The sequence below is a fragment of the Hippocampus zosterae genome, chromosome 10, assembly GCF_025434085.1.
Source record: "Hippocampus zosterae strain Florida chromosome 10, ASM2543408v3, whole genome shotgun sequence".
NCBI classification, from domain to species: Eukaryota; Metazoa; Chordata; class Actinopteri; order Syngnathiformes; family Syngnathidae; genus Hippocampus; species Hippocampus zosterae.
In genome coordinates, this window is record NC_067460.1 from 16,462,966 (window position 1) to 16,486,600 (window position 23,635).

At 42.4% G+C, this 23,635-nt stretch overlaps 2 protein-coding genes across 2 annotated transcripts; one reads left to right on the forward strand and one right to left on the reverse strand.

Moving 5' to 3' along the window:
* Positions 1–4,237: 4,237 nt before the first annotated feature.
* kiaa0753 (KIAA0753 ortholog) lies at positions 4,238–19,906 on the reverse strand. The gene is made up of 19 exons (XM_052078194.1): positions 19,493–19,906; positions 18,648–18,950; positions 17,838–18,035; positions 17,555–17,761; positions 17,061–17,297; positions 16,913–16,975; positions 16,584–16,805; positions 16,336–16,513; positions 15,499–15,620; positions 15,290–15,420; positions 14,789–14,941; positions 13,644–13,733; positions 13,437–13,524; positions 11,540–11,611; positions 11,328–11,450; positions 11,175–11,250; positions 10,256–10,376; positions 7,257–7,478; positions 4,238–5,148 (listed from the first exon to the last, which is right to left on the reverse strand). Exons 1-19 carry the CDS (start codon positions 19,598–19,600, stop codon positions 4,989–4,991), a joined length of 2,874 nt encoding a protein of 957 aa, XP_051934154.1. The 5' UTR covers positions 19,601–19,906; the 3' UTR covers positions 4,238–4,988.
* Positions 19,907–20,207: 301 nt separating this feature from the next.
* txndc17 (thioredoxin domain containing 17) lies at positions 20,208–21,655 on the forward strand. The gene is made up of 4 exons (XM_052078206.1): positions 20,208–20,491; positions 20,617–20,698; positions 21,270–21,345; positions 21,425–21,655. The coding sequence occupies exons 1-4, from the start codon at positions 20,347–20,349 to the stop codon at positions 21,491–21,493; spliced, it is 372 nt and encodes a 123-aa protein (XP_051934166.1). The 5' UTR covers positions 20,208–20,346; the 3' UTR covers positions 21,494–21,655.
* Positions 21,656–23,635: the final 1,980 nt, after the last annotated feature.

Below are 23,635 nucleotides of genomic sequence, written 5' to 3' on the forward strand. Positions count from 1 at the left end.
AGCGCCCGTCCGAGTCGGCTTGAAGGGCGTCCTTCTCCCTGGCGGTCACCGCCACTAAAACTACCGCGATGAAAACAAACAAAAGCACGAACTGCGGTTGGATTTCACAGGTCCCTGAATGCCGGGGGCTCGTTTCTAATTTACGTCAATCAAGTGCAGCCTATCACGCGCGTGAATGTTCAAGATCACGGAACATTGGAGATGATGCGTGTGCCTCAGTCACTACACGGGTCGGCAATTCTCAAGCTGTTTATCTCTGTATCCTCGAGTCTTGATAACAAAACAACTCTTTGTTCAAAGGCCTGATATCGATCCTGTTCATTTAAATCAGGTGTGTGCAACAGGGAGAGATGGAAAACATGCAGGAAGGCGGCCCACGAGGACCGGAGTTTGACACCTGTGATTTTGAAGGATGAGCGCCTGCTTCAAGTGGAAGACTTGAAGTATCTTGGTGTCGGATCGGTGCAGCGTCTGCTGTCGATCTGTCGTGGTGAAGGAGTTGAGCCGAAAGGTGAAGCGCTCACCAATGGTCACGAGCTGTGGGTCATGACCGAAAGAACAAGATCCCAGATCCAAGCAGCCAATGAACAACTCTAATATCAAATTGATGCCTATAGGCGAAAACTGTTTTTTTTTTTATTCGTTTTTTTTTTCTTGGAGTGACAGTTACATATAGAAGAAAAAAGCTTTTGGATACCCGTCCACTGTCGTGACGAATGTGCAACTTTGATTATGAAGACTTATTGCTGTCCACTGAAAAGTGACTGATGGATATTCAACAAAACCGTTTCTGAGTTCCCAGTCCACTGTTGTGATCACAGAGTAGACAATGCGGTCGGGGGCGTGGGGGTAGTAATGGAGCAGATGACTGGCCTGAAATCCAGCAGTGATCCGCACTAATCTGACACGACCCTTTATGACTGCTGCTGCTTTTTACCCACATGGGCTGTAAAATACGAGTCCAAACCCTCAATACCACCTCCGGTACACCTCAAAGTGAACCCATGTCACCTTTTTTTATGACCCGTCTCACCTCATCAGCACACCAGGATGGAGAAGCCGTGGAAAAAAACGGTGTGAAAATAGAAACACTCCATTACAACCAAACTTATTTACAACCTATTTTCGACTAATTATGGCCACTTTTATGTCTCATTCAGAGATGATTTGTCCAAATTTGACCCACATATACTAGAAAATAGACGACTCTGAATTCCACTAATTAAAGGTAATCTCTCTCTCTGTCGGTGTGTGTATTTATCTCGGCTTCCCTGCGAAACCTGTTGCCCCCCGACCCAAGCCCCAATAAGTGGTAGAGAATGGATGGATGGATGGACGGGTGAATTACCTTCAATTATTCATTCATTCATTCATCTTCCGTACCGCTTGATCCTCACTAGGGTCGCGGGGGGTGCCGGAGCCTATCCCAGCTGTCTCCGGGCAGTAGGCGGGGTACACCCTGAATCGGTTGCCAGCCAATCGCAGGGCACACAGAGACGAACAACCATCCACGCCCACACTCACACCTAGGGACAATTTGGAGTGTTCAATCAGCCTGCCATGCATATTTTTGGAATGTGGGAGGAAACCGGAGCACCCGGAGAAAACCCACGCAGGCCCGGGGAGAACATGCGAACTCCACACAGGGAGGCCGGAGCTGGAATCAAACCCGGTACCTCTGCACTGTGAAGCCGACGTGCTCACCACTGGACTACCGGGCCGCCCTACCTTCAATTAGTGGAGGTTTATTGACAGAAAAGCCAGTTATGTCTCAAAATATCATGTTTTAAATTGTCTTTCTTGTATCGAATTGTGGCGGCCCGGCGGATCAGAAAATGGATGGATGGATCGAATTGTATTCTTCAAAAAAGCGATTTTTCGCTTTGTGTGAAATTATTAGTTCTTATATTGATACGTATCGATATGTATCGTATCGATGAAAAAGTCTGTTCATGGATCCTAGTGCCAAAGACGGCTAATTGAAATAAATCTATCTGAGATGTATTGTCTCCACATACTCAGCGTTCTAATAGACCGCCGCCGCTTTTCTTCAATGCGGAGAGAGACATGAAGTATTTATGAGCAAATAATTTATTCAAACATTAAAAGCACACAGAACTTTTTTAAAGGGTTTGCGGGCATCTACGCTTGACTCGCACTGCATAATATTTAAGGCTTTTTAAAGCCTTCTACAACACAATGGTTACTACATTTATAGATAGATGGATTGACAGATATGTTTATACACTTTTTTTTCTATTTTAGGCATGGACGCTTGACTCGCCCTGCAGCTTTATACACACACACACACATGCACACACGCACAGACAATTTTCTTTTTTTTGAGGAAATGCAATGTATTGAACCCGTTCAGTCGGGAGAAAATACACTTGGTACTTTCATGAACTCCACTGAGACCATTTTTCCAATTGCTCGCAAATTTGAACCATTCATTGCGAGACAGACGCAGGGATGATCTGAGAATGCAAAGAATTTGAATTTCCTTTCATGACATTTGATGGCTGCGAAGCACATCACCAATGAAACAGGAAATAGAATTAAGCATAAAAGAACATGTTGTTTTAGCCTTAAGTTCTCGATCCAGAGTGCAGTGGCAATCTTTATAAAGCATTGATGTACTATCCACATGCACATAGTAATGTGTGTAATCACTAAGTTTACTTTTATACAAAAAAACAAACATTGCACCCATTTTAAGGTTGAATCTCTTGGCCAATCCACTTTTTGTATTTTGACAAACAGCTTTTTCCCGATATACTTGTCTTGCTGTCTGCTCGGAGAAAGTGGGCGTGTGTTTACTTTTTGAAAGAGTGGCGCTCTAGCCAGGAAGGGGAGACCACCCGGAGTGCGCCTTCATTGGGCATGCATGCGAAAAATTTCAGAGCAGCGGAGCTCCAGCCAGGGAAAGTGGCCATGTGTTTCGTCTGCAGGAGTGGTATGGGAATGGTTCCTCAATCTAATTAATGGAACATTGAGGGCCCAATCATTTTCTTGAATTGGGTGGCGCTGATGCTTAGAGAGCAGGAATGGGCAGGAATTGGTCAGCGGAGGAAGAAAACCACTTTGGGTCTGTAATCAATAATGATTTAGCATTTTAAAACAGCTAAAAGTTCCACAAAGTTGATTTTGCATGATACAGACCCTATAACTCAATAAAATACAGGTGTCAAATTCAAGGCCCGGGGGCCAGATCTTGCCCGCCAGATCATTTTTTTGTGGCCCACGAAAGCAAATCCAATATATCAAATTCTACAATGATTGCTAAAATCTGTACAAAATAAAATAATTCAATTCCTCATATGTAATAAATGGGTGAGATTTTCTTAGCATTTTCTTCCAAACCCTTCATTACACTAACTTAAACAATCGGTGAATGAGCCATTATTCTTGACTACTTTATATGTTTTCACAGTCATAACGGCCCTCCAAAGGAAACGGTCACTACTATGTGGCCCATGACAAAATTGAGTTTGACACCTCTGCCATAGAACATATTGCAATTACAATAGAAGAGGACACTGAAGGGAGAATCTGCCAGAAACAAACAAAAACCGAAAGAGGCTGCAGTACAGGCCTGGAAAAGCATTTCAAATGAAGAATGCAACAGTCTGGTAAAGTAAATTAATCACAGGCTCGATGCAGTTATTGATAAATATTAAATGCTATTCACTGTAATGTATTAATGTCTGTTCCATTTGATTGCTCGCTTGAAAATTGGACGGCTTCATAAAGATGCACTGTGCTGAGGTGTTGACCTAGAAATACAAAGAAATAAAAGCTGAAACTCTGAACTTTACATATTCATCCTTTAATCTGAAACGCCAAATGTTTTCAGTTTCCAACAAAAAGAAATGAACTGACCTTGTTATTCCAATAACTTTGGAGGGGACTCTAGACAGATATTCGCTATTCACAAACCAGCTCTGTCCCGATTCTCTGCGAATAGCAAGGTTCCACTTTATAGTTTGAAGCTGTAATATCACAATTCACCACTAGTGTGGCTTAGCTGCGCTTCCACTGGTTCTTATACAGCCAGTATACTATGTGAGTGGGCCGAATCATTTTTTGTGGATTTGGAAATTACTTGAAAGACATACATAGCACTTGAATAATAATGATACTTAAAATGAGTTGTTTTTTATGTAAAAGAAAAAAAATCGATCTGTATCTATATAGATATACTGTATCTATATATATATATCTATATATATATATATATATATATATATATATATATATATATATATATATATATATATATTGGGTCTGAATGGTTAATTTAATGGACACGAGCACTTTGCACTGAATAAAAAATTTTAAAAAATCAGTATGTAGTTAGTTTTTCATTGTTCAAATCTTGAAAGCTACATCTTTATAAATCCTTTGAGAAATGTACCTGTATTATGAAAAATGAAATATGTCAAGATACTCTGATGTACATTGTTTTAATAAAAAGTAGACACAAATGCATGTATTTTGTTCAGATGTAAAATGGCATTTTTGTCATATACTGTATCGGTTTAGGAAGTACGTGGTCCTATGTGACCCCCAGTAGCGCTGATGAAAAATTGTGGCCCCCTTCATCAATTAAGCTGTCCATCCCTGACACTGGTCGAGAAAGTGGCAAAAGTCATTTGACATGCAATCACACGCTACCATTATTCCCGGACGGAAATAGAATGTGTGAGTAATCCGCGCGGGAGATCCAGTAATCTTATAATCCTCCACCATAATGTAGTAATGGTCTCTCCAAGCTTATCTAAACTAATTTTCCCGGTGGAATACAATCTCACATAACCGATGGTGTAGGAAGAGAAGCAGCCCTCAGATCAAAGGCAGTGCGGCAATCTTCCTTGTTGGAGCTTTAGTTTATTTTTTTAAATAACACATACACACATACTCCCAACTAATTGAATTCCCTCCTGTACAAAATAAATTAAAAAGACAATCCCGTGAGCTGCGAGCACCTAGTGGTTGACCAAGGAGGAGGAAGAAGAAGCGACGCGAGGCGAGTGGATCAGTTGCAGGAACTCGGCGGTGAAAACGGCCTCGGCGCACTCCTCCATCACGTCCTGGAATTCAGCCGCCACGTCACCAGCCGCGTCCCACAACAACTCGTCTGCCAGGCTGCAGCGCGACAAAGGAGACGATGACATAGACACACACGCACCTCTTAGGAACTGCCTTGACCAGTTTTTGTCTTTTTGTAAATTTTGGGGTGACATCCAGGTCTTGATAATGTGTATGTAATCTGTATGTACTATGGTAAATTTAATTCCTTGGAAACTCTATTGTCCCTTTCCCGTGACTGATATCCTTGAGCAATGAGGTCTCTCTGATGCTGTGGAATCGCTGCAGACCTTGGCTTGTGCTCTAAGGTGTGATGAAAAAATGCCAGGAAATATCTAATTCATCAGCCAAACTTTCTTTGGGTTTAATCAGGGACAATTTAAATGATGGCAGGCGTGTGCTGACTCACATTTCACATGAATTTGAATGCGACTGATTAATTTTGATCACTGCCACATACCCCCTAATAAGAGGATGTGCACACTTGGGCAACCACATTATCTCAGTTTTTAATTTTATGTTCTCTCAGTAAAAGAGTTGATGTCCTTTTCAGATGAGTTTTACAGCCCTGCATTAATGATTGAAAGCTTTACAATTATTTTATTTTGGTTGCATCATAATTATGTAAGACAAATCGAAAATTGATATGCCCGCAAGCTGCATGTATGTAAAATAGCACGCCTAAAATGAGCTTCCAGATTCTTGTTTGCCTGAGCGCCGCGCCGAGGTGAGTGCTTTTCAATATTCATAAAGTCAAAGAAATAAGCAAGTAAACAAGTGTTTTGTGCGGCTGAGCCGCAGGCAGATGTGAAGTGCTGACAGTGTTGAAGTGTTTCTGCAAATTAAGCGCAACTCGAGGCACAGATGTGTCTTTCCAAACATTAGTGGGGGAACTATCAAAATCTGCTTCATCCGCTTTGGTACTGACAATGCCATGTCATCAACATACACATTCGGCAGTGCAGTTTAGTACAAGTCTAACTGAGATAACCACACATAGGGTTTTCGCTAAGCACAGAGAAGGAGGGTCTGAAAGAAAATATGCAAATATGTGTCACAGGTTGGATTTATACTGCAGGGCAAGTGAGGCAAATCCCCATTTCATGTCAACATCCCATTTTTGAGACTGGCTATTTCCAAACACCATGTGGGTAACTCCACAAGCATTAATGGTGGGCAGTGACGATACAGAAGGAAACAATAACACACAAACCAGACAAATATTAAGCATGATACACTACTCCCAAAAAGGCTTAGCATTCAGTTTCGTCTTTCGGGTGAAATTTCAGGGCGAGCCTAAAATGCATTCAAGCCGTAAAAGGTGAACTTAATGTGACCTTCTCTCAGCTTTTAAATGCACATGTCCAACTGTTAAATGTCTCAGTACTTTTTGCACAAGATGCTGTTCCGTAACGAGGAGCTTAACAGCAAAATTCACAACAGGCATCTAATCCTTGAATCGACCATGGAATGTCCTGTTTCAATTCGAGATAGTGTTGAAACAACCATCCTCACCATGATGTTCGCGTTTTGACATCTTGAGACTAAGACGACTCCTCACAATGGATCAACAGTACCTCGCCATTGTGATGCTTCAAACAGGTCGTTCTCAGACAGAAGTGGCCACTGTGCTTAGACTGTCACAGAGTATCATCAGCACATTACAACAGAGATACTGAGAAACGGGAAGAGTCACAGAAAGATGTCGAAGTGGATGTCCTTTGGTCACATCCCATGCTGATGATCGCTACATCGTGAACAATGCCCTGAGAAATTGGATAATGAATGCCACTCAACTCCAGGCACGTTTAAGGAAGGTGGGGGGCACCCAAGTGTCACGTCAAACCATTCGAAACCGTTTACATTAGGTTTGGCTGGTTCAATGGGGCTCTTGGGCTTTCACATGACAAGCGGTGAAAATGCCTCGGTGGTGGCGCTGCCATTCAAACAACGGCGCTAAGTATAGCAGAATTCACAATGTCAGTCTATCATAAATCCCGTTACTTGGTTGACATACAGGGCAACCAGTCAGATGACAGACGAATTCTGACCATTAGGTCACCGCTCATGCACAAACAACGGCGCTTTGTGTTTTTGCAATTTCTGAGGTTTGCAACCAGAAGCTTACTACAAAGACATAACAAAGCATTTACGAGTCTTGTTACCTGTCTGCGATGCACCAGAAGTTGACGTCGCCAGTGCCGCCCTCATTAGCCGCACGCCGTAGATATGAATCAAAGTCTTCACGGTAGTGTCGAATGCTTTTCAGCATGCTGCCAGGCACGCTGATGACCGTCCTCACCGCGCCACCCTCCTTTGGACCAGGGAATATCGGAAGGCCGTCTTCCTGGGATGCCTCCTCCATGAGGCTGCTCTCGGAGACGACTCTGTAGTGAGACGAAACAAGAAGATGCTTGTGTGTGATGATGGCCTTTCTTCAACCTGAATTTTTCCACAGGAAGTGGGTAAACTTTTTTGCTCAAGGGCTATGCCCCTCCCCCCCAGATTTAGACAGTGCGAGCTAGGTCAATTTACTCAGGGGTGGTGTTGTCTGAAGTCACGGTAATGAATTTGTAAAGCGACGGTTTGCAGAGGGCTCAGCTGAGCACAGCTGAGCGCTTTCTAATCCTCCCTACTTGGACGAATCGGCCTGCTTCTTGTGCTCTCTGAGCTATATTTAGTGTTGCGACAGTTCCGACACACACGCCTTTATCAAGAACCACTTGTGCTCCTGAAGAACTGATTTGTGGCCCAAAACATCCTCAAATTTGATTCATCACCCGCCCCCAATATACACAGGGTTTTTTTTTTTGCTGGTTGTCTTTCCATTTTAGAAAGGGGAGGTGGGTGAAGAGTTCATGCATGTATGGCGCAACACCGGGGCTTGGGCCCACCTAGAAAAATATCCTGGAGCCATCCCTGAGTAGATGCGTACTCAATGCCATTTCTTCTCACAGGAATATGCTATCATCTTTTGGTGCTTGACAGGCATATAAAAACAATCTCTACAGGTTTTGAATCATATTTTTCATGATAGACACTCACGAGTGGAGTCTCAATGTTGATTCAAGGATGTGTCAATAAAGGAAGACTGAGCTACAACTAAGACAAAGATAGCTTCAAGATGGGATAGCTCACAGATGGACTCCTGAGCTTTGGAAGAGTTGGGAAAAAAAAATCAATGCTGAGGTATAAAAAGAAAAAAAATAGGTGTGATTATTTCAGCAGTCTTTGACATTGACAAACACTTTAATGCTTGGCAATCAATGATGTCTTGAAGTAATTGTGTTGGGAGTGGAGAGCACATTTTCTGGAACTGCAGCCCGTCAAACAACAGAGGCGAGGGGATTAAAATAAAAGAAAGAAAGAATGCATGAAAGGTTTGGAAGATTACTGAGTGGGTCTTTCATCTTTCTATTGGTTATGATGGAAGATGCCTAGCGCCAGCCGGGGTGGCGGCCTGACCGGCGTCTGCGTCTCGACTCTTCACCATGGATACATAAATCTTATCTTGCACCATGAAATCTCTCATGATTCTATCAGTGGCCATGTGGAGTCATTGTTCTAGGTCGCTCCCTGCAAGAAAGAGGACCGACTGTACACACCAGACAGAAGGAATACAGGGATTTTGACTAATACGGTCCGATTCCTTCCTCTTGAGGAAGGAAGCATTCTGACATGTCCCGAAGAATGGATACTGGATATGCCAAATGTCTAATCGAGGTCGTCATATTTGAACACTGAAGTAGACAGGCGAAGGCTTAAATAGCAGCAACTTGCAGCCTGTCAAAGTCAACAACTAAACACTTTCTGCATTTATCTCACCCCTAATGACTCCCCCATGTTCAACTTATTTGTCTTGGAAGGAGCCGGGCACGCACTGCACTTGGGAGGAACCAAGTTGCTTCGTACACATTGCGTGACTTGAGAGCACCTCTGCTCCTGTTCTCCAGTCAATACAAGTGTCATCTATTTTAGTCAGTCCTTCTGGTAAGACTTGAGAATGATGCTAGTGTAATAGCACTTAGGAGTGCTAAGTGGTATATAAAAAAAAAAAAAACGAGAGAACATCCATCCATTTTCAGATCCGCTTTCTCCTCACAAGGATCGCGGGGTGTGCTGGAGCCTATCGCAGCCGCCTACAGGCAGTGGGCGGGGTACACCCTGAACTGGTTTGCCAGCCAATCGCAGGGCACACATAGACGTACAACCATCCGCGCTCACACTCACACCCTTGGACAATTTAGTGTCCTATTAACCTGGCAAGCATGTTTTTTGGAATATGGAAGGAAACTGAAGTACCCGGAGAAAACCCACGCAGGCACGGGGAGAACATGCAAACTCCACACAGGAAGTCTGGAGCCAGAATCGAACCCTGCACCTCTGTACTGTGAGGCCGACGCGCTAACCAGTCGGCTGGGGCCGCCAGAGAACATTAAATACTGTATCACATACTATGAAGATGTGTGGGGCGTCCCAGTGGTCGACTTTGTCGGCCCGTCGACCTAACAGTCCAGAGGTGCAGGGTTCAATTCCGACTGTCCTTTATAAAGCACATAGTGCTAGTTAAGTTAGGTGGCAAAGGACACACCTCGACTTCGATATGTAATTACTTGATTTATACAGGAAGGATTTAACTTGACAGCCGTTGCCCCTTCTGTGTGTGCAATCTGACAGGCAGATGCAGAGGTGGACCACATTTACTGTATGTGCTGGTGGGAGCATCAAAACATGCAGTCACCCTGTGCGACCAGAGGAAATTTTTACTAGCACACACGTAAAACAGGGCAGGATTTGCGAGTATAATAAGCGCACTTTCAAGGAGGGAGGCCTCCTCCTGGGAAAGCACTTACTTTGACACTTCACCAGGAACAAAGCAGAGTGCTGTAGGAAAAAAAAAACATTTCATCCAGTCTCGAGGCCTAATTATGGAAAATAGCCAATGGCCTCCTGTTGTCATTTGCACACACATTTGTCCCTCAAGCTACAATCTACACTACAAAAAGCCCATTTTTGTCCTCAAATGTAACCGCTCGTAGCATCTGTGCTCATCATGCATGTACATCTTTTTGGTTATTGAAACGGCGGTATCATTGAAATGGATAAAAAGAAGAGACCACTGACAGCAGAATACAGAAAAGGATAAAAGGACATACAAACCCACCCTGTTTCTACAGGTTCACCCAGAACAATATCAGCGGCCACAGGCTGGCTTGGCATTCGCTTGGTCATTCTAATTGGTTGTGGAGAGCTTGGTTTCGAGCCTGGAACCTCGACCTGAGAGCCTGGGAAGAACAGCAAGAGGTCGAAGGTGGCGGAAGAGGTGAGTGTGAAGAAATAATTGGATTGGGTTACCACCGTAACACGTTCTCCACCTGGAGGACATGTGAGGGAAACTTAAGGGCATCCTCACACTAGGCCATTCTCCATGTAATTATTTCCAAACTGTTCTGTTTATTTCCAGTATGCAAAGTGGCGGTTATCCTCAATAACTGCTGAGGGAAGCAATCGCATTATTCACACGACGCATTCATTCCACTTGCGCTTGTGACCGATCTTGCCATGGAGGTTTTTTTGACTGTAGTTCATTTCAAGAGGTTACGTTTATTTCTTATGGGCAAGCTGATGGTTCTCATGAGTATCTGACAGGACCAATCACAATGTGCTCAGTGTCTTCAGTAAATGTGTGACTATCTATGCCGTGGGCAATTTTTTTTTTCCAACTATGTGGAATATTTAGAGTCATTCTGTTTATTGCTGTCATGCAAGTGGTGGTTATTATGAATAAGTGGTGAGAAAAGCAATCGCATTAATCATATGACACAGTTGCATGTGAATGTGCGCATGTGCACGTGTGCGACAAATGTGAATTTTATCACTCTGTTGATTGTTTCTGGCCCGCCTTTTCCAATCATGCCAGAGGAGGGGGAGTGCACCGATCTTGAGCATGCAGAAGAACACTCAAACCAAGATGAGTTTGTGTCGAGTAGACCGACACATGGCCCAGGTTGAGCTCGCCCTAATTGCCTGAGCGCAGTTAATAGAGCGTTTAAAATGCTTGTGCATGACGAGATGATGAGTACCTGCTGGCTGCTCCCATTGAAGAGCATCTGAGTAGGCGATCGAGGCGATTCGTCTCCTCACTTGCTCATGGTCCCTCTGCTCCGAAATACATTCGGTAAAGACGTCGAGCCTCTCCGCCGCAAGCGGTAGGGCGTTTCCACGGCGACCTTTACCTGTATCTCCTCCATGCGCTGCAGCATTCCCTCGAGGGTGGGGGCTTGCAGAACCCGAAGCGCTGCCTCCTCTAAGCGATCTTCCGGAAGGACCCCGCCCGCCTCCTCGCCTCGCTCGGCCACCTGAGAAACGTGAACAATTAAGGGAATTGAATTTAAGTGCATCTGAGGCTTGTTTAATTGCCCAGCTAAGAATAGCCTTTATGGTTCACCCTCATTGCAGCCTGCTCTGACAGCTTATTCCTCAGCGACAAGTCGCTCCTGCTCCAGGACTCTCCGAGATGCTGAGGTAAACACACAAATGAAGATAATTGGCACTTCAAACGCTGTTACAAAAGCACAAAACACACACCGACATACGCCGCATCGTTGAATAATGCATCATAGCGCATCAAAGCAAGCCAAAGATAACACCAAATATGTCCCCTGAGGAACAGTGAACCGAAACGGTCGATGAGATCAGACCCACTTCTGCGGAGTCCTGAATGCATTTGAAGATCCTTTGAGATTCGCACGTCAATGTTATTTGTCAACACGATCTCGTCTTTGATGTTCAAGTGGGAAAACCCTATATTCTAGCATCATGTTTACCAAGCCATACAAATGCTGTTATGTACCATATGCATGTGTTTCTGAATCATCGAGTCCCACAATTTAATTGCCTTATGAAGGCCTAATGGTAACATAAGAGACGCAACAGGGACATGTATTTGACCTTTGGGGGGTAAAAAAGTCCAGTGATTGTACTGTTAATTATGTGGGGGCGAAATAACACAACCTGATTCACATTTTGTCTTTTAATTGCATTTCAATCGGTTGAGAAATGGTGACACTCTTAACCATCTTTCAAATATTTTGTGTCGAGCGTTTTTGTTGTTTAGTTTTTGTTCCAGAAGAACCTGAGTGAGACTTTCGCTCTGCAATCACTCAGCTAATTTATTCACGCATGAAAGTAAACAAAGGCAGCTGACAAATCAAGATTGATGTTACCGCCAAGGCCTTGAATCTAGATATACACAATTAGAGTTTAATATGAGTAAAAGGGGATGTAAGAAAGAAGATTTTATTTTTTTAAGGTTTGGTTTGCAAAACAGTTGTGTCTCAGGAGGGCCTGTCCACCCATCAAGTGTGAAATTAGACAACCAAGTAACGCTGCTGGTTTATTAAACAGTTAGATAACAGTGGGGCTAATGTGCATAACAACCACTCGAATGTTTCCATGACATGACCTCGGCTGGTTGAAAAGAAAGGGTGGATGGGGGCTTTTGTGTCCCTATGTGCTAGAAAAACGCTATCATTGTCCTGCTTGCTTGCATTGTCGGGCTCTGCCAGTACAAAGCAAGAAGCTGGGCGCTGTGAACATCCGTCGCTTGAGCTGGCCAATTACTAGCAGGAAGGATCCAGCTCGCTGGTGGTCAATCAAACGAAACCTGGGCTTGCCATTGGCCCAGCAGTAAGCAGGGTTCGGATAAGAGCTAGCTCATTCCATAAGACAGCTCTACCCCAAAAATGAATTTCACCAGGGGAAGAAATGCACAGAAAAATGTCTCCATATCATTATCTTTTGGGTATTGTGACGAACCCGTTTCCCAGATGTGTTTTATAAAGACACCTGGGACCTCATACACAAAAGGTGCATATGCATAAAAATGGGGCATAGGCACTTTTCCACACACACGTTCAGATGTATCAAGAGTGAAATGACCATGGAAATGTGCGGTGCTCCAAGGCAACTAGTTGGCTGGCCTACATGTTTTTCTTGCTTTAGAGCCATGGAGAGACATAGAGATGATGCTGGGCAGTAGCGGGTGCAGTGGCCCGTGAAAGAACAATAGATGCCCGGGGTGAATGGGCAGATGCAATGCCCCTGAAAACTTTTTCTGTTGACGGGCTGTCGCAGTGGGCGTTTTGACTATTGCAATGTCCACCCAACTCTGGGATCGAAATCATGCTGCCACCACTTCTCCGCTGAGCTAAAAGTCCAGGCTGCCGTCACTGCTCAGCACCCAATTAGAAGTTAATAACTGAGGTCCCTGGGAATGATGTTAAACTGTGAAAAAGATGAAAAATAATGTCTACACAAGATATACAGTGTGATATCGCGCTGACCTTGGCCTCATCTAGAAGTGGTCCGATTCTCTCTCGCACCTGCTGCTCAGCCCTTTCAGCCCACTGAGTCGGCGAGACAACCTCGGCCCTGTTTATCAAAACAGTTGATTAGTTTCAATTGTATCCAGTTGTGAGCATGTGCTCTCTTCCTCTGAGGTCGCAATCAGGCCAGATCTGCATGCATCTGCCCGCTGCCTTTACCCGTACCTCAGTCGTTCAATGCGTTCGGCCTCCACTCGTGTCAGCTGGTTAAGGTCTTTTAGTCGCTGCGCGGTGAACTTGTCCAAACATGCGGCTCTGCGGTCAACAAAATGTTGTGTGTTCAGTATTTTGTCATAAGAGAACCAGTGAAGACATAAGGAGAAGTGTGACCATAGCCAGAGAACAAGAAATGTGTTATCGGAAAGGTGTCAGGCGAATGTACGGTACCACTCTATCAAGAGTGACCAATGCAATTAATTAGGCCATCAATTACACACAAGCATGTTAATTTGACAGAGTGAATTGTATATAGCTTAATGACCCAAGCGAAAATGAGGAGTACGTTTTTGCTGCATTTTTTTCCCTCCTGTTTTTAAAAGGTGCGATAGTTTCGCTGTATTTTTGATTTATCAATTTCACCTCTACAGCTTTTTTGTGATGTCACCACAGAAAGTGTCATGATAACAACCACAGCCCTAGTACAACATGAGCAACACAATTAGTTGTATGATAATCAACCAACAATAATTAATTTGAATAAGCAGATGGTGACATAATTAGTATGGAGCACAATCAGAGATAAAGGTAATAATTTGGGCATTTTCACCACGCTGAAAACATGTCCCCTTCTGTCTTTCAGACAGGGGACATGGGGATGTATTTAGTTTTATATTGACTTATAGGTGTTAGCTTCTCTTTGTACTTGACTGTTTAAATGCACAATTATAATTACTGCACATTCATTAAATATTTTCACTGGCTTCTGATTCTTTGGGAGGTCCAATTGTGGTAATGATGTTTTGATTAAATAAACGTATGCGGAGCAGAAAAACAGGCAGTGAATTAATCTCCCACAAAGACATACAATCTCGATTTAGAATTGAGCGAGCGGTTTGATTCATTTATTGCGGATGGCAAAAAATTAAGTGATTGGTGTGTGATGCCTGCGGCTGCGGGTAAGTCCAATCTGACACAGGACTTGGAAATAACATTGAGAAGACAAATGAGGGACTTGTTAAACTGCCCTTCGTTCCATATTTGTTCTCTTATGCCAACTACTGCTGCAACAAAAACCTCAACTCAAATCTGTATAAATATTTAATACAATACGGTTTCTGTTAAGCATGAAAGAAGACTAAAATTTATGTTACCCGAGTGCTTCATTCTGGGCTTGTCGCTTCTTTTCTGAGCTTGGGTGAGCCGCTTCACTGAATCCCACATGGGCTTTCTCGGGACTCGAGGAGGACAACAGCTTGGCCGGAGATGAGAGGCATCTTGGCTCGGATGTCGTCTTGTGACGGGAACTGTGGAGATCCATTACAATCTTTCATTATGATGGGCTTCATTTTAAACATCGACATTCGCTAAAATACATTTTTGCAAGATAAAATACTCTCCTCTGTAGTTAAAAAAAATACAATAGCATAAATACGCTAATAAAAGTAAGGCTACTTTTTTTAATATAAATCCTGTTTGCAACCATTCATTATGTCTTGGCGTCCCTACTAAAGTGTCCAGTGAGTCTAGCCAAAAGGATATAAAATGCCTTTTAGAGCAGTTCAACAACACCCTGAGAGTGTAAAGATAACTTCAACACTACACAGATTCCATAATCATCACATATTACAGGAATAGACAGCAAAGAGGCTCACCGTGGCGGCGAGAGAGAACACGACGCCGGTATCCACGGCACTGACGGCTCCCTACGAGGAAACTCATTGACTCGGAGGCGAGAGGAAACTGTGGGCTCTTTGAAATGTGCATCCTCCTTCCCAAAATTGCCCTAACAGGACATAAACCATTTCATATGCTGCGTGTCAGCGTGGGAGATAATTGTGACATTTACAATTCCAATAAACACCTTCACTTTTGGAGCCTGGGGATTTTTTTTGCCAGGGGAGTTTCTCTTGAACTGTTGCGGCGCCCCCTGCAGGCCAATCTGCTTGTCCAGTCCTCGCTGCTTCTGCATCGCCATTCTCTGAACTGCCAACATAACAAATGGTTGACAATAAATAAGCGAGTACCTAAATTAATTTGGGTCAGGAGTACCGTACCTAGAAAAGTATAGTTAGAGATAGCAACAATTGAAACTTAAAAACAACAAACAAAAACAATCCCATGCCAAAAGATTGCATTTGGAGTTCAACCTAAACAGTCTGGAAAAAGATGCCTCAAAATTTAAACCTTGCATACATGTCGGCATCATGTTTGACTTCAGCGCCTTGGGCATTTAAACCAATTTCCCAACCTTATTGAGACAAAGTGCGCATTTCACATTAGTAAAATCTCATGGCACATCACGAAACAAAAATGTTAACATATTCCCGGGGGGGAAAAAATCTACGACAGGTCAATTAAAAAAAAAAAAAAAACTTCTTTTACATTTTTAATTTGTACAAATGCACTTAAAAATCAATGAAAATGCCCAGAAACACTATTGAATTAAACACAATTACATAAATCCAAAATCTATTATAGTTTTAAAACCTCATAAAATGAATAGAAATTCCATTTAATAATTACAAACTTGACCATAACATAATTGTTACCAGTACGTTTGAAAATTCATTATAATAAACACTGAATTGAGTCAATTGAGTTTTACATTTTAATATTTCTTTCTTATTTAATCGAATTTAAACATCTTTATATTCCTTCAATTTTGGCACCCAGCTGCACAAGTTCAATGAGCTCTCACCATGGCTACTTCTCGGTGGATTGCTGGCTTTCGGGGGTCCGTGAGCCGCACCACTTCCCCTAGGTGCTTTGATGGCGGGCAACATCCTGGGATAAGTGGACGGCTTCTTCTGTGAAGGACAAGCTGGATCTTGCAAGGCTTGCTGTAATAGGTGTTTGCTGATGGCATAGTCCAAAATCTAATGGGAGACATAATCGTCAAGTGCCTGTAATGTGACAACATAATTTTTACGTTCATGTTTCCTTCACCTCTAATTTACGCAGGATTTCACGAGACATCTCTGGCATGGGCGAGCCCGGCTCCACTTGTATCCTGGCCGAGCACAGGGAGAGCTGGCAAATGAGCCGGCTAAGTTCTGCACAATGAGGTGGCAGTTTGCTGTGACGCTGTTCGGCAAGCTGGCAGTTGACCACCTGCAAAGCTTTCAGGGTGCCACGATGGGCACCTGCAAGACGCTGGATGGCTGTGGACTGTGTGATTAAAAGCAACAGTATAAACATCATTGAGGTTGATGTTGACTATTTTCATACGTGATGCTTATAGTTCTATTTATATTACTGGTGCTCTTAAAACAAACCTTTTTATGATCCCATGTGCCCTGGTTGTGAAGCTTCTCAATGTACTGTTGTGTCGCTTTGATCTGAAGGAAAAAAAATCAAATATAAATGTTATTCTAGGGACCCAAAATTGTCTTTTTGAGTTTATGAATAGCCAAACTGAAGTACCTGCTGGTGGAGAGCATAGATGATCCGTGACGATCGCTCGGACTGCTTCTGCCAGCGTATCTCCAGCTTCTCCTGCTCACCGGGTTCCAGATCTTCCGCCACATTGTGCTCATTTTTAACACAGATAATGTCTCTGGTAGACAGTTTCTCCACTTGCTGGATGAAGTTTTCTAGCTCGGCGTGAAGCTTGTGCATCTCGTGGCCTAAGAGATCCTGCTGGCCCACTGACCCTGGTGGCTTCAAAAACACACCATGATCCCAATTACAAGATGTAATGGCATTAGCGTGCATCAGTACTTGGTATCAGTGAGTAATGAAATGCTACTTTGACTTGTATTTGATCTAAAATAAATTGGTATTGATGTATCCCAACAGTTAATAGTGTCTGAGAGGAGTGATTCCATTCATCACATGACAAGTACTTGGCACAAGAATGTGACTTTGGGGGGGGGGTTACGCTCTAGATAAAAAAAAAGGAACAACATAGTAAATACCAGTATTAATGCACTCTCTGAGTTCTTTTGCAGCTTCAATATCTCCTGTCTCAGGAGATCCTCCTGGTCTGGGAAATCTGCTGTCCTGAGAATTATATGTCCTGTCGATGGGGGCTGATGAATGTGGACCCTGGATGTCATGGGGGGCTTCTTGGCCATGACCTGTTGTTGTCTGGCTCCAAGTAAGTTTACCTCTGGATCCAGGCCCTGCAAAGAAAGAGGTCATATGGGACTTAACACACAATGGAATGGATAAACCAAAATAAATGCAGGTATCAAGTACCTTTTTTAGACTTTCAAGTTCATTCTGAAGCTTGCGGACCTCCTGCCTTAAGAGATTGTGCTGGTCTGCACCTACTACCGGCCTTGTTGAGGTGGCTGGATGTCCTTTTTGCTTGGAATGAGCGGGATGCCTCTTTGAAGCGGGTTGTTTGGATCCAGGTCTCGTCAGTGTCTCTTTCAGACTCAGTTTGGTTGTCATCTTCCATGGGAAAGAAGAAATTACCAAGTCAAGGTAAATCTTGCTCCTTTTTTCCGCAGTTCACTCTTGAGGCACATATCTGAAGCTCGCTAAGTGACTCGAATATTTGCTCGCAAACATAAAACCAAACAAAACAAAAATCAACCAAGCAATGGCTTGGAACTTTGAAGACTCATAAGTTGAGGATTAACTGTATTAATAGTTTAAAAAATAAATATACCAAATCGTATCCCCAAACAGTTTATTTCAAACTCATTTTACACAGTACACTTTAAAATAAATGGTGCACTTGACTTGTGCACCATTGTGCACTTCAAAAAAATGCACCATAAACTCTCCATAACTTCTGAACAACACAGGCTAAGCATAGCACCTCCCCAACATACAGCTTGTCATAATTACTACTTTCTTTTTTGCCAGGACATTGATACCATCTTGTGGCATCATGAGGCACAACAGAAAGAGCACAGAAACCAAAAAATAGGAATGTTTTCTCATCAACGAGCTAAGGATGGGTTCCCCAGAAAAGAAAAACACAAATAGATGAATTTTGGAATAGCAAACCACAAGTAGGTGGGGATTCACTGTACACTGTTTATTCACATTGATTACCTGAGGCACCGTACTATCGCAAATGTCCACCACGGAAGCATCTCCCAATGAGTCTGCAGACGGCCTGCACATAGCTTGGAAACGTCTCCGCCTCAGATCCCTCTTGGCTAGGTCTACCGCAGCTTGCAGCTTTTCCTCGGAGAGACTGCTAAAGCCGAGCAAGCTTTTATCACTGCTGTCCACATCCTTCTGACGCTCACCTGGTGGTAGCGGGAGTAGCTTCTCAATGACTATGGCGGCCGGAGGACCCACAGCTGTGGCGCGGTTCCTGAAGTTGGCGGCCACTGCTTCATTGAACAGCAGCTGAGTAAAAAGGGACATAGCATGGAAAATGTTACATTTAAATTTTTGTAAACTAATAGTGTGCATTCCTCACCCATCACATGTGAAATTTAACACCCAAGTGCATCTTCAGTTATCTGCGTATTTCTGAAAAGGTTACCAGGCCTGGTGACTGGTCACAATAATTATTGTGACAGCAAGCTTCAATTAACCATTTGAATAAGTAAACTTTTGTGACAGCTCATCGGGTGTGCTACTATGAATTTTGGTCTGAAGGTTATTTATAGGATCATCCATTTATGCCAAAGACTAATAGTGACAGGCACAAAAAGCAGATTATATTCAATTAGATAGCAAAAAACAATTAACCACTGTTGCCATTGATACAAAAGAATGAGACAAGGCAATCACACAGTGACTAAATCGAGACCATTACTATTTCAGTATATATATATTCTGTGAGACATTTTTCTAATGTGCTGACTTGCCTTGGCTTGGCTTGAGAAAAATTGGGAAAGACTGGACTGACAGAAGGACAATGAGGATAAGAAATCATCGTTTACCTTGATTTGGGATGTTGCAGTGGTTAAATAGCCACCGTTGTGGGTGTTTCGGTTTGAAGCCAAAACAACCCATTCCCTACCATTAGTTTGCTGTTCAGTGGAAATCATCGCGGCGATTATAGTTTAAAAATGAATTCATAACAGCGGGAAGGACCGCCATGTCGGGTCAAATTAGCATAAAAATCAAACATCGTATTTTTTGGACGTTTCCGTCCAATAATTAATAAAAACCAAATGCCGATGCTTTGATGAAACCTTGATATGTATAGTTTCTGTGAGTAATGGTTTAAAAATCCATATTTAAAGTTGTTCAAACTACTCCGTGATTAAAACAAAACAAAACCAAAAAAACTGTACCGCCATGACAACAAATCGTCGTTGACAGGAAGTACGAAGTACGGAAAGCGAAAGAGACAAACTAGTACTGGTGTAACTTTTACATGACCACTGACAGCAGTACATAACATACGCTTTTTACAACAATAATGGATTCTTCCCCGGAAATAGCTCTATTTCCACAGCTCTGAGCAAATTGAATCAGCTGTAAGACAGAGAGCTTATACATGATAAGAGTCGCTTTTACAAAACATTTAATGAATGGGTTTACGTAGCCACATAACGTATGAATTACCTTCTTATCAAATTGTAATTGATATTTGAAAACGATAATGACGTTGTTACCAACAACAACACGATTACGCGTCCTTACTCCGGAAGTGCACCCGTGGCCTTTTTTGCAACTTGACATAAAATGTTCCTGTCTTAGGAAATGCTATGTCAGCTGGTAGCACAAACCGCAGGCTCCAGTTCTATCTTAACTCATCTCCAAGCTACTGTTTTCGCCGAACTTAACCATGGCCCAGTACGAACAAGTGAACGTGCGTGGCTATAGTGAATTCTGCAAGGCTGTGGCAGACAGACCGGGCAAAGATATTTTTGCTTACTTCTCTGGCGACAAAGACGAGAAAGGAAATAGCTGGTGTCCAGACTGTGTCAGAGGTAAATGTTTATTATGTCGCAACCTGGAATAATACTTTTACAATGATGTTGCTCCAAAGGTCGATCCCTCTTTGAATACTTTGTGTTCCCTATGTTCATAACGGTTCCCCAATTTTTGCCTGCAGCTGAGCCGATTATAAAGGGAGCAATGAGATCACTCCCCCAGGGCTCGGTCTTCATCTACTGTCAAGTTGGCGAAAGGAACTAGTCAGTATATCTGTTTTTCTTTCTTCTCCGTACAATTTTCCTAAATATGAATCGCTCTGATGTGCAACAAGCTTCAGTCTCAAATAAATGGCCATATTCTTAAGGATAGAAAATGACTTTGTTGACATCTTCTTACAGCCAATAAATATAAATGACAAGAATAAAAGAGATGCATGTGGTTTTTTTTTACACATTCAGCAAGTCAGTGTTAGTTACAAAAGGAGGGTGTCAAATTAGGGGATCAAATCTGGGTGAGGGATTCAAAGTTTTACAAACCCAGGTAAGAAGGTTAATACGAACGTTTTAAGCCAAGTTGACAAAGTCACAGTAGTGCTTCAAGTCTAGATCAGGATTTGAAAATACAGTTTCAAATTCAAGTTAAGATTTTATGTTTGGATTAATGTTTAAAATTAGGGCTGCAAGACGGCCTTATGGGTTTAGAACAGTTTACGTGTTTAAATTAAGGTTTCGAGCCAAGGTTAAGGTTTTCAGTCGGATTACAAGCCTGGGTAGGGATTCAAGTCGGATTTCAAGCCATTTATGATTATTATGCTGCTTGTTTTCAATGCAGTTGGAAGGATTCAAGCAATGAGTTCAAGACAACGCTCAAGCTGACTGGGGTGCCCACTCTTCTGCGATACAACACCGTAAGAAACACACACGCACACACACACACACACACGTACTTTAGTCACATGTTTCATGTGTCTCTGTGTGATTTTTCAGCCTCAGAAACTGGTGGAGGAGGAATGCTTCAAAGAGGATCTAGTGAGGATGATGTTCACTGAAGACTGAGAGACATCTGCCTTCGGCCACTGTCGGTTGGATCAAGAAACACAATAAAACACTTGTTAATCACACTCAATATAATGACAATGTAATGCAAAAACATTACATTATAATTATCCATGTTAATAACTTGTAGTAGCATTTAATAAAGTCATGCCTGATCATGCAGCTATTGATCACTTTCTTTAAATTAAAATTACAATTTAAGAACATATCAATGGACATCATTCTGTATTTCAACAGGTTAATAATGATGAGAAAAGTAATCAAATTAAGTGTGATAGTAGCGCTCTATAACACTTTCATTAAATTTATCAATATTAATGTATGTATAGCAATTTGATTAAGTACTTAAATGTAATATAATTTCTCATTCATACAGTATATATAACTATACACTACGTTGAAATCTTATGAATACATTTATTTATTTATTTAAATATATGTGTGGCATGGTCGGTCGATTCTGCCTCACAGTACAAAGGTCAGGGGTTCGATTCCAGGCTTTGGCCTTCCCGTGTGGAGTTTGCATGTTCTGCGTGCGTTTTCTATGCATGCTCCGGTGTCCTCCCACAGTCCGAAAACCTGCACAGGTTGATTGAACGCTCTAAATCAGGGGTGTCAAACTCAGGTCCTGGAGGGCCGCTGTCCTGCATGTTTTCCAAGTCTCCCTGTTGCAACACACCTGATTCAAATGATCAGATCATCAGCAAGCTCTGCGGAAGCCCGACATTGAAACTGATCATTTGAATCAGGTGTGTTCCAACAGGGAGACCTAAGTTTGACACCTATGCTCTAAATCGTCCATACGTGTGATTGTGAGCGCGAATGGCTCTTTGTCTATGTGTCCCCTGAGATTGGCTAGCAACCAATTCAGGGTGTACCCAGAAGACTGCTGGGATAGGCTCAGAGATATATCATAGTATTTATTTTATTATATTATATATATCATAGTATTATTTATATATTTTAAAAAGTAGAACTAGATGTATTTAATTTAAGTCATTGATCGTTTCAAATGGCCTACTACGCGTAGGTGTCTTCTGTGACCACTAGATGGCAAGGTATCATCGCGGATTATGAGTACATTCACCTCCTGAACAATAAAAACTATATAATGTATACAGTTCTATATTTTTGGGTTATTTACGGCAAAAAAAGACGACATTGGTGACACGAAAATAACGTAAGTGGATGTTTTTAAATACTATAACAAAACTAGAGCATGTATTGCGTGTGAAGTTGTTTTATTATGGACCGTCACGTGACCGGAAGTCTTGTGAGTGGAGAAGAACCGCGCAGCCGCAGCTGTGTTATGCGATACCGCCATTCTCATCGATAGTGATTACAATATCTTTCTAACGAGTAACGAACGCCTCACGTAAGTCCAAAATTAAAATAACATGCATGTAATTAAATGGCATAAAGTGTAGGCAGCTAAATAATTTCAAATAATATTTTTAGATGCTTAGTTAAATGAAATATGGATATAATTTTGAACTACATCAAGACAATCGTTACTATGAATGTTATCGACATTTGTATTAATCTATTCCTTACTAAGGGAAATGGCTGACTCCCTGCGCTCCATAATTAGACAAATTCGAGACATGATTAGGATATTAAATTAACAGCCAGGATTATTGTTTAAACGGAGATTGGGTTTACAGTGAAATAATAGTGAGGGATATAACAAATGCCCTTTCATGTCTAATTCACATTCGTAGAAACAATACTGAGATAGACATTGCGATCAAATAGAAAACCTAGGGTGTTCAATAAATTTCACACAGTTTTAGGAATTTGGGAGAGGCTGGAGTACCTGCTGACCAGTTATTAGACATATAGGCCAATGGTGGTTAAATTGGCCACTAATAATAATAATAAGAAGAAGAAGACGAAGAAGGTTGCCATGTGGTTCACTGGTTAGCGCGTCAACCTCATACTCAAGAGGTTTTGGGTTCGATCTCGGCTCAGGCCTCTCTGTGTGGAGTTTGCATGTTCTCCAGTACCTGCGGGTGTTTTCTCCGGGTACTCCGGTTTCCTCTCTCATTCCCAAAACGTACCTGGCACGTTAATGGAACACTCTAAATTGTCCCTCGGTGTGAGTGTGAGCGCAGATGGTTGTTTGTCTCTGTGTGGCCTGCG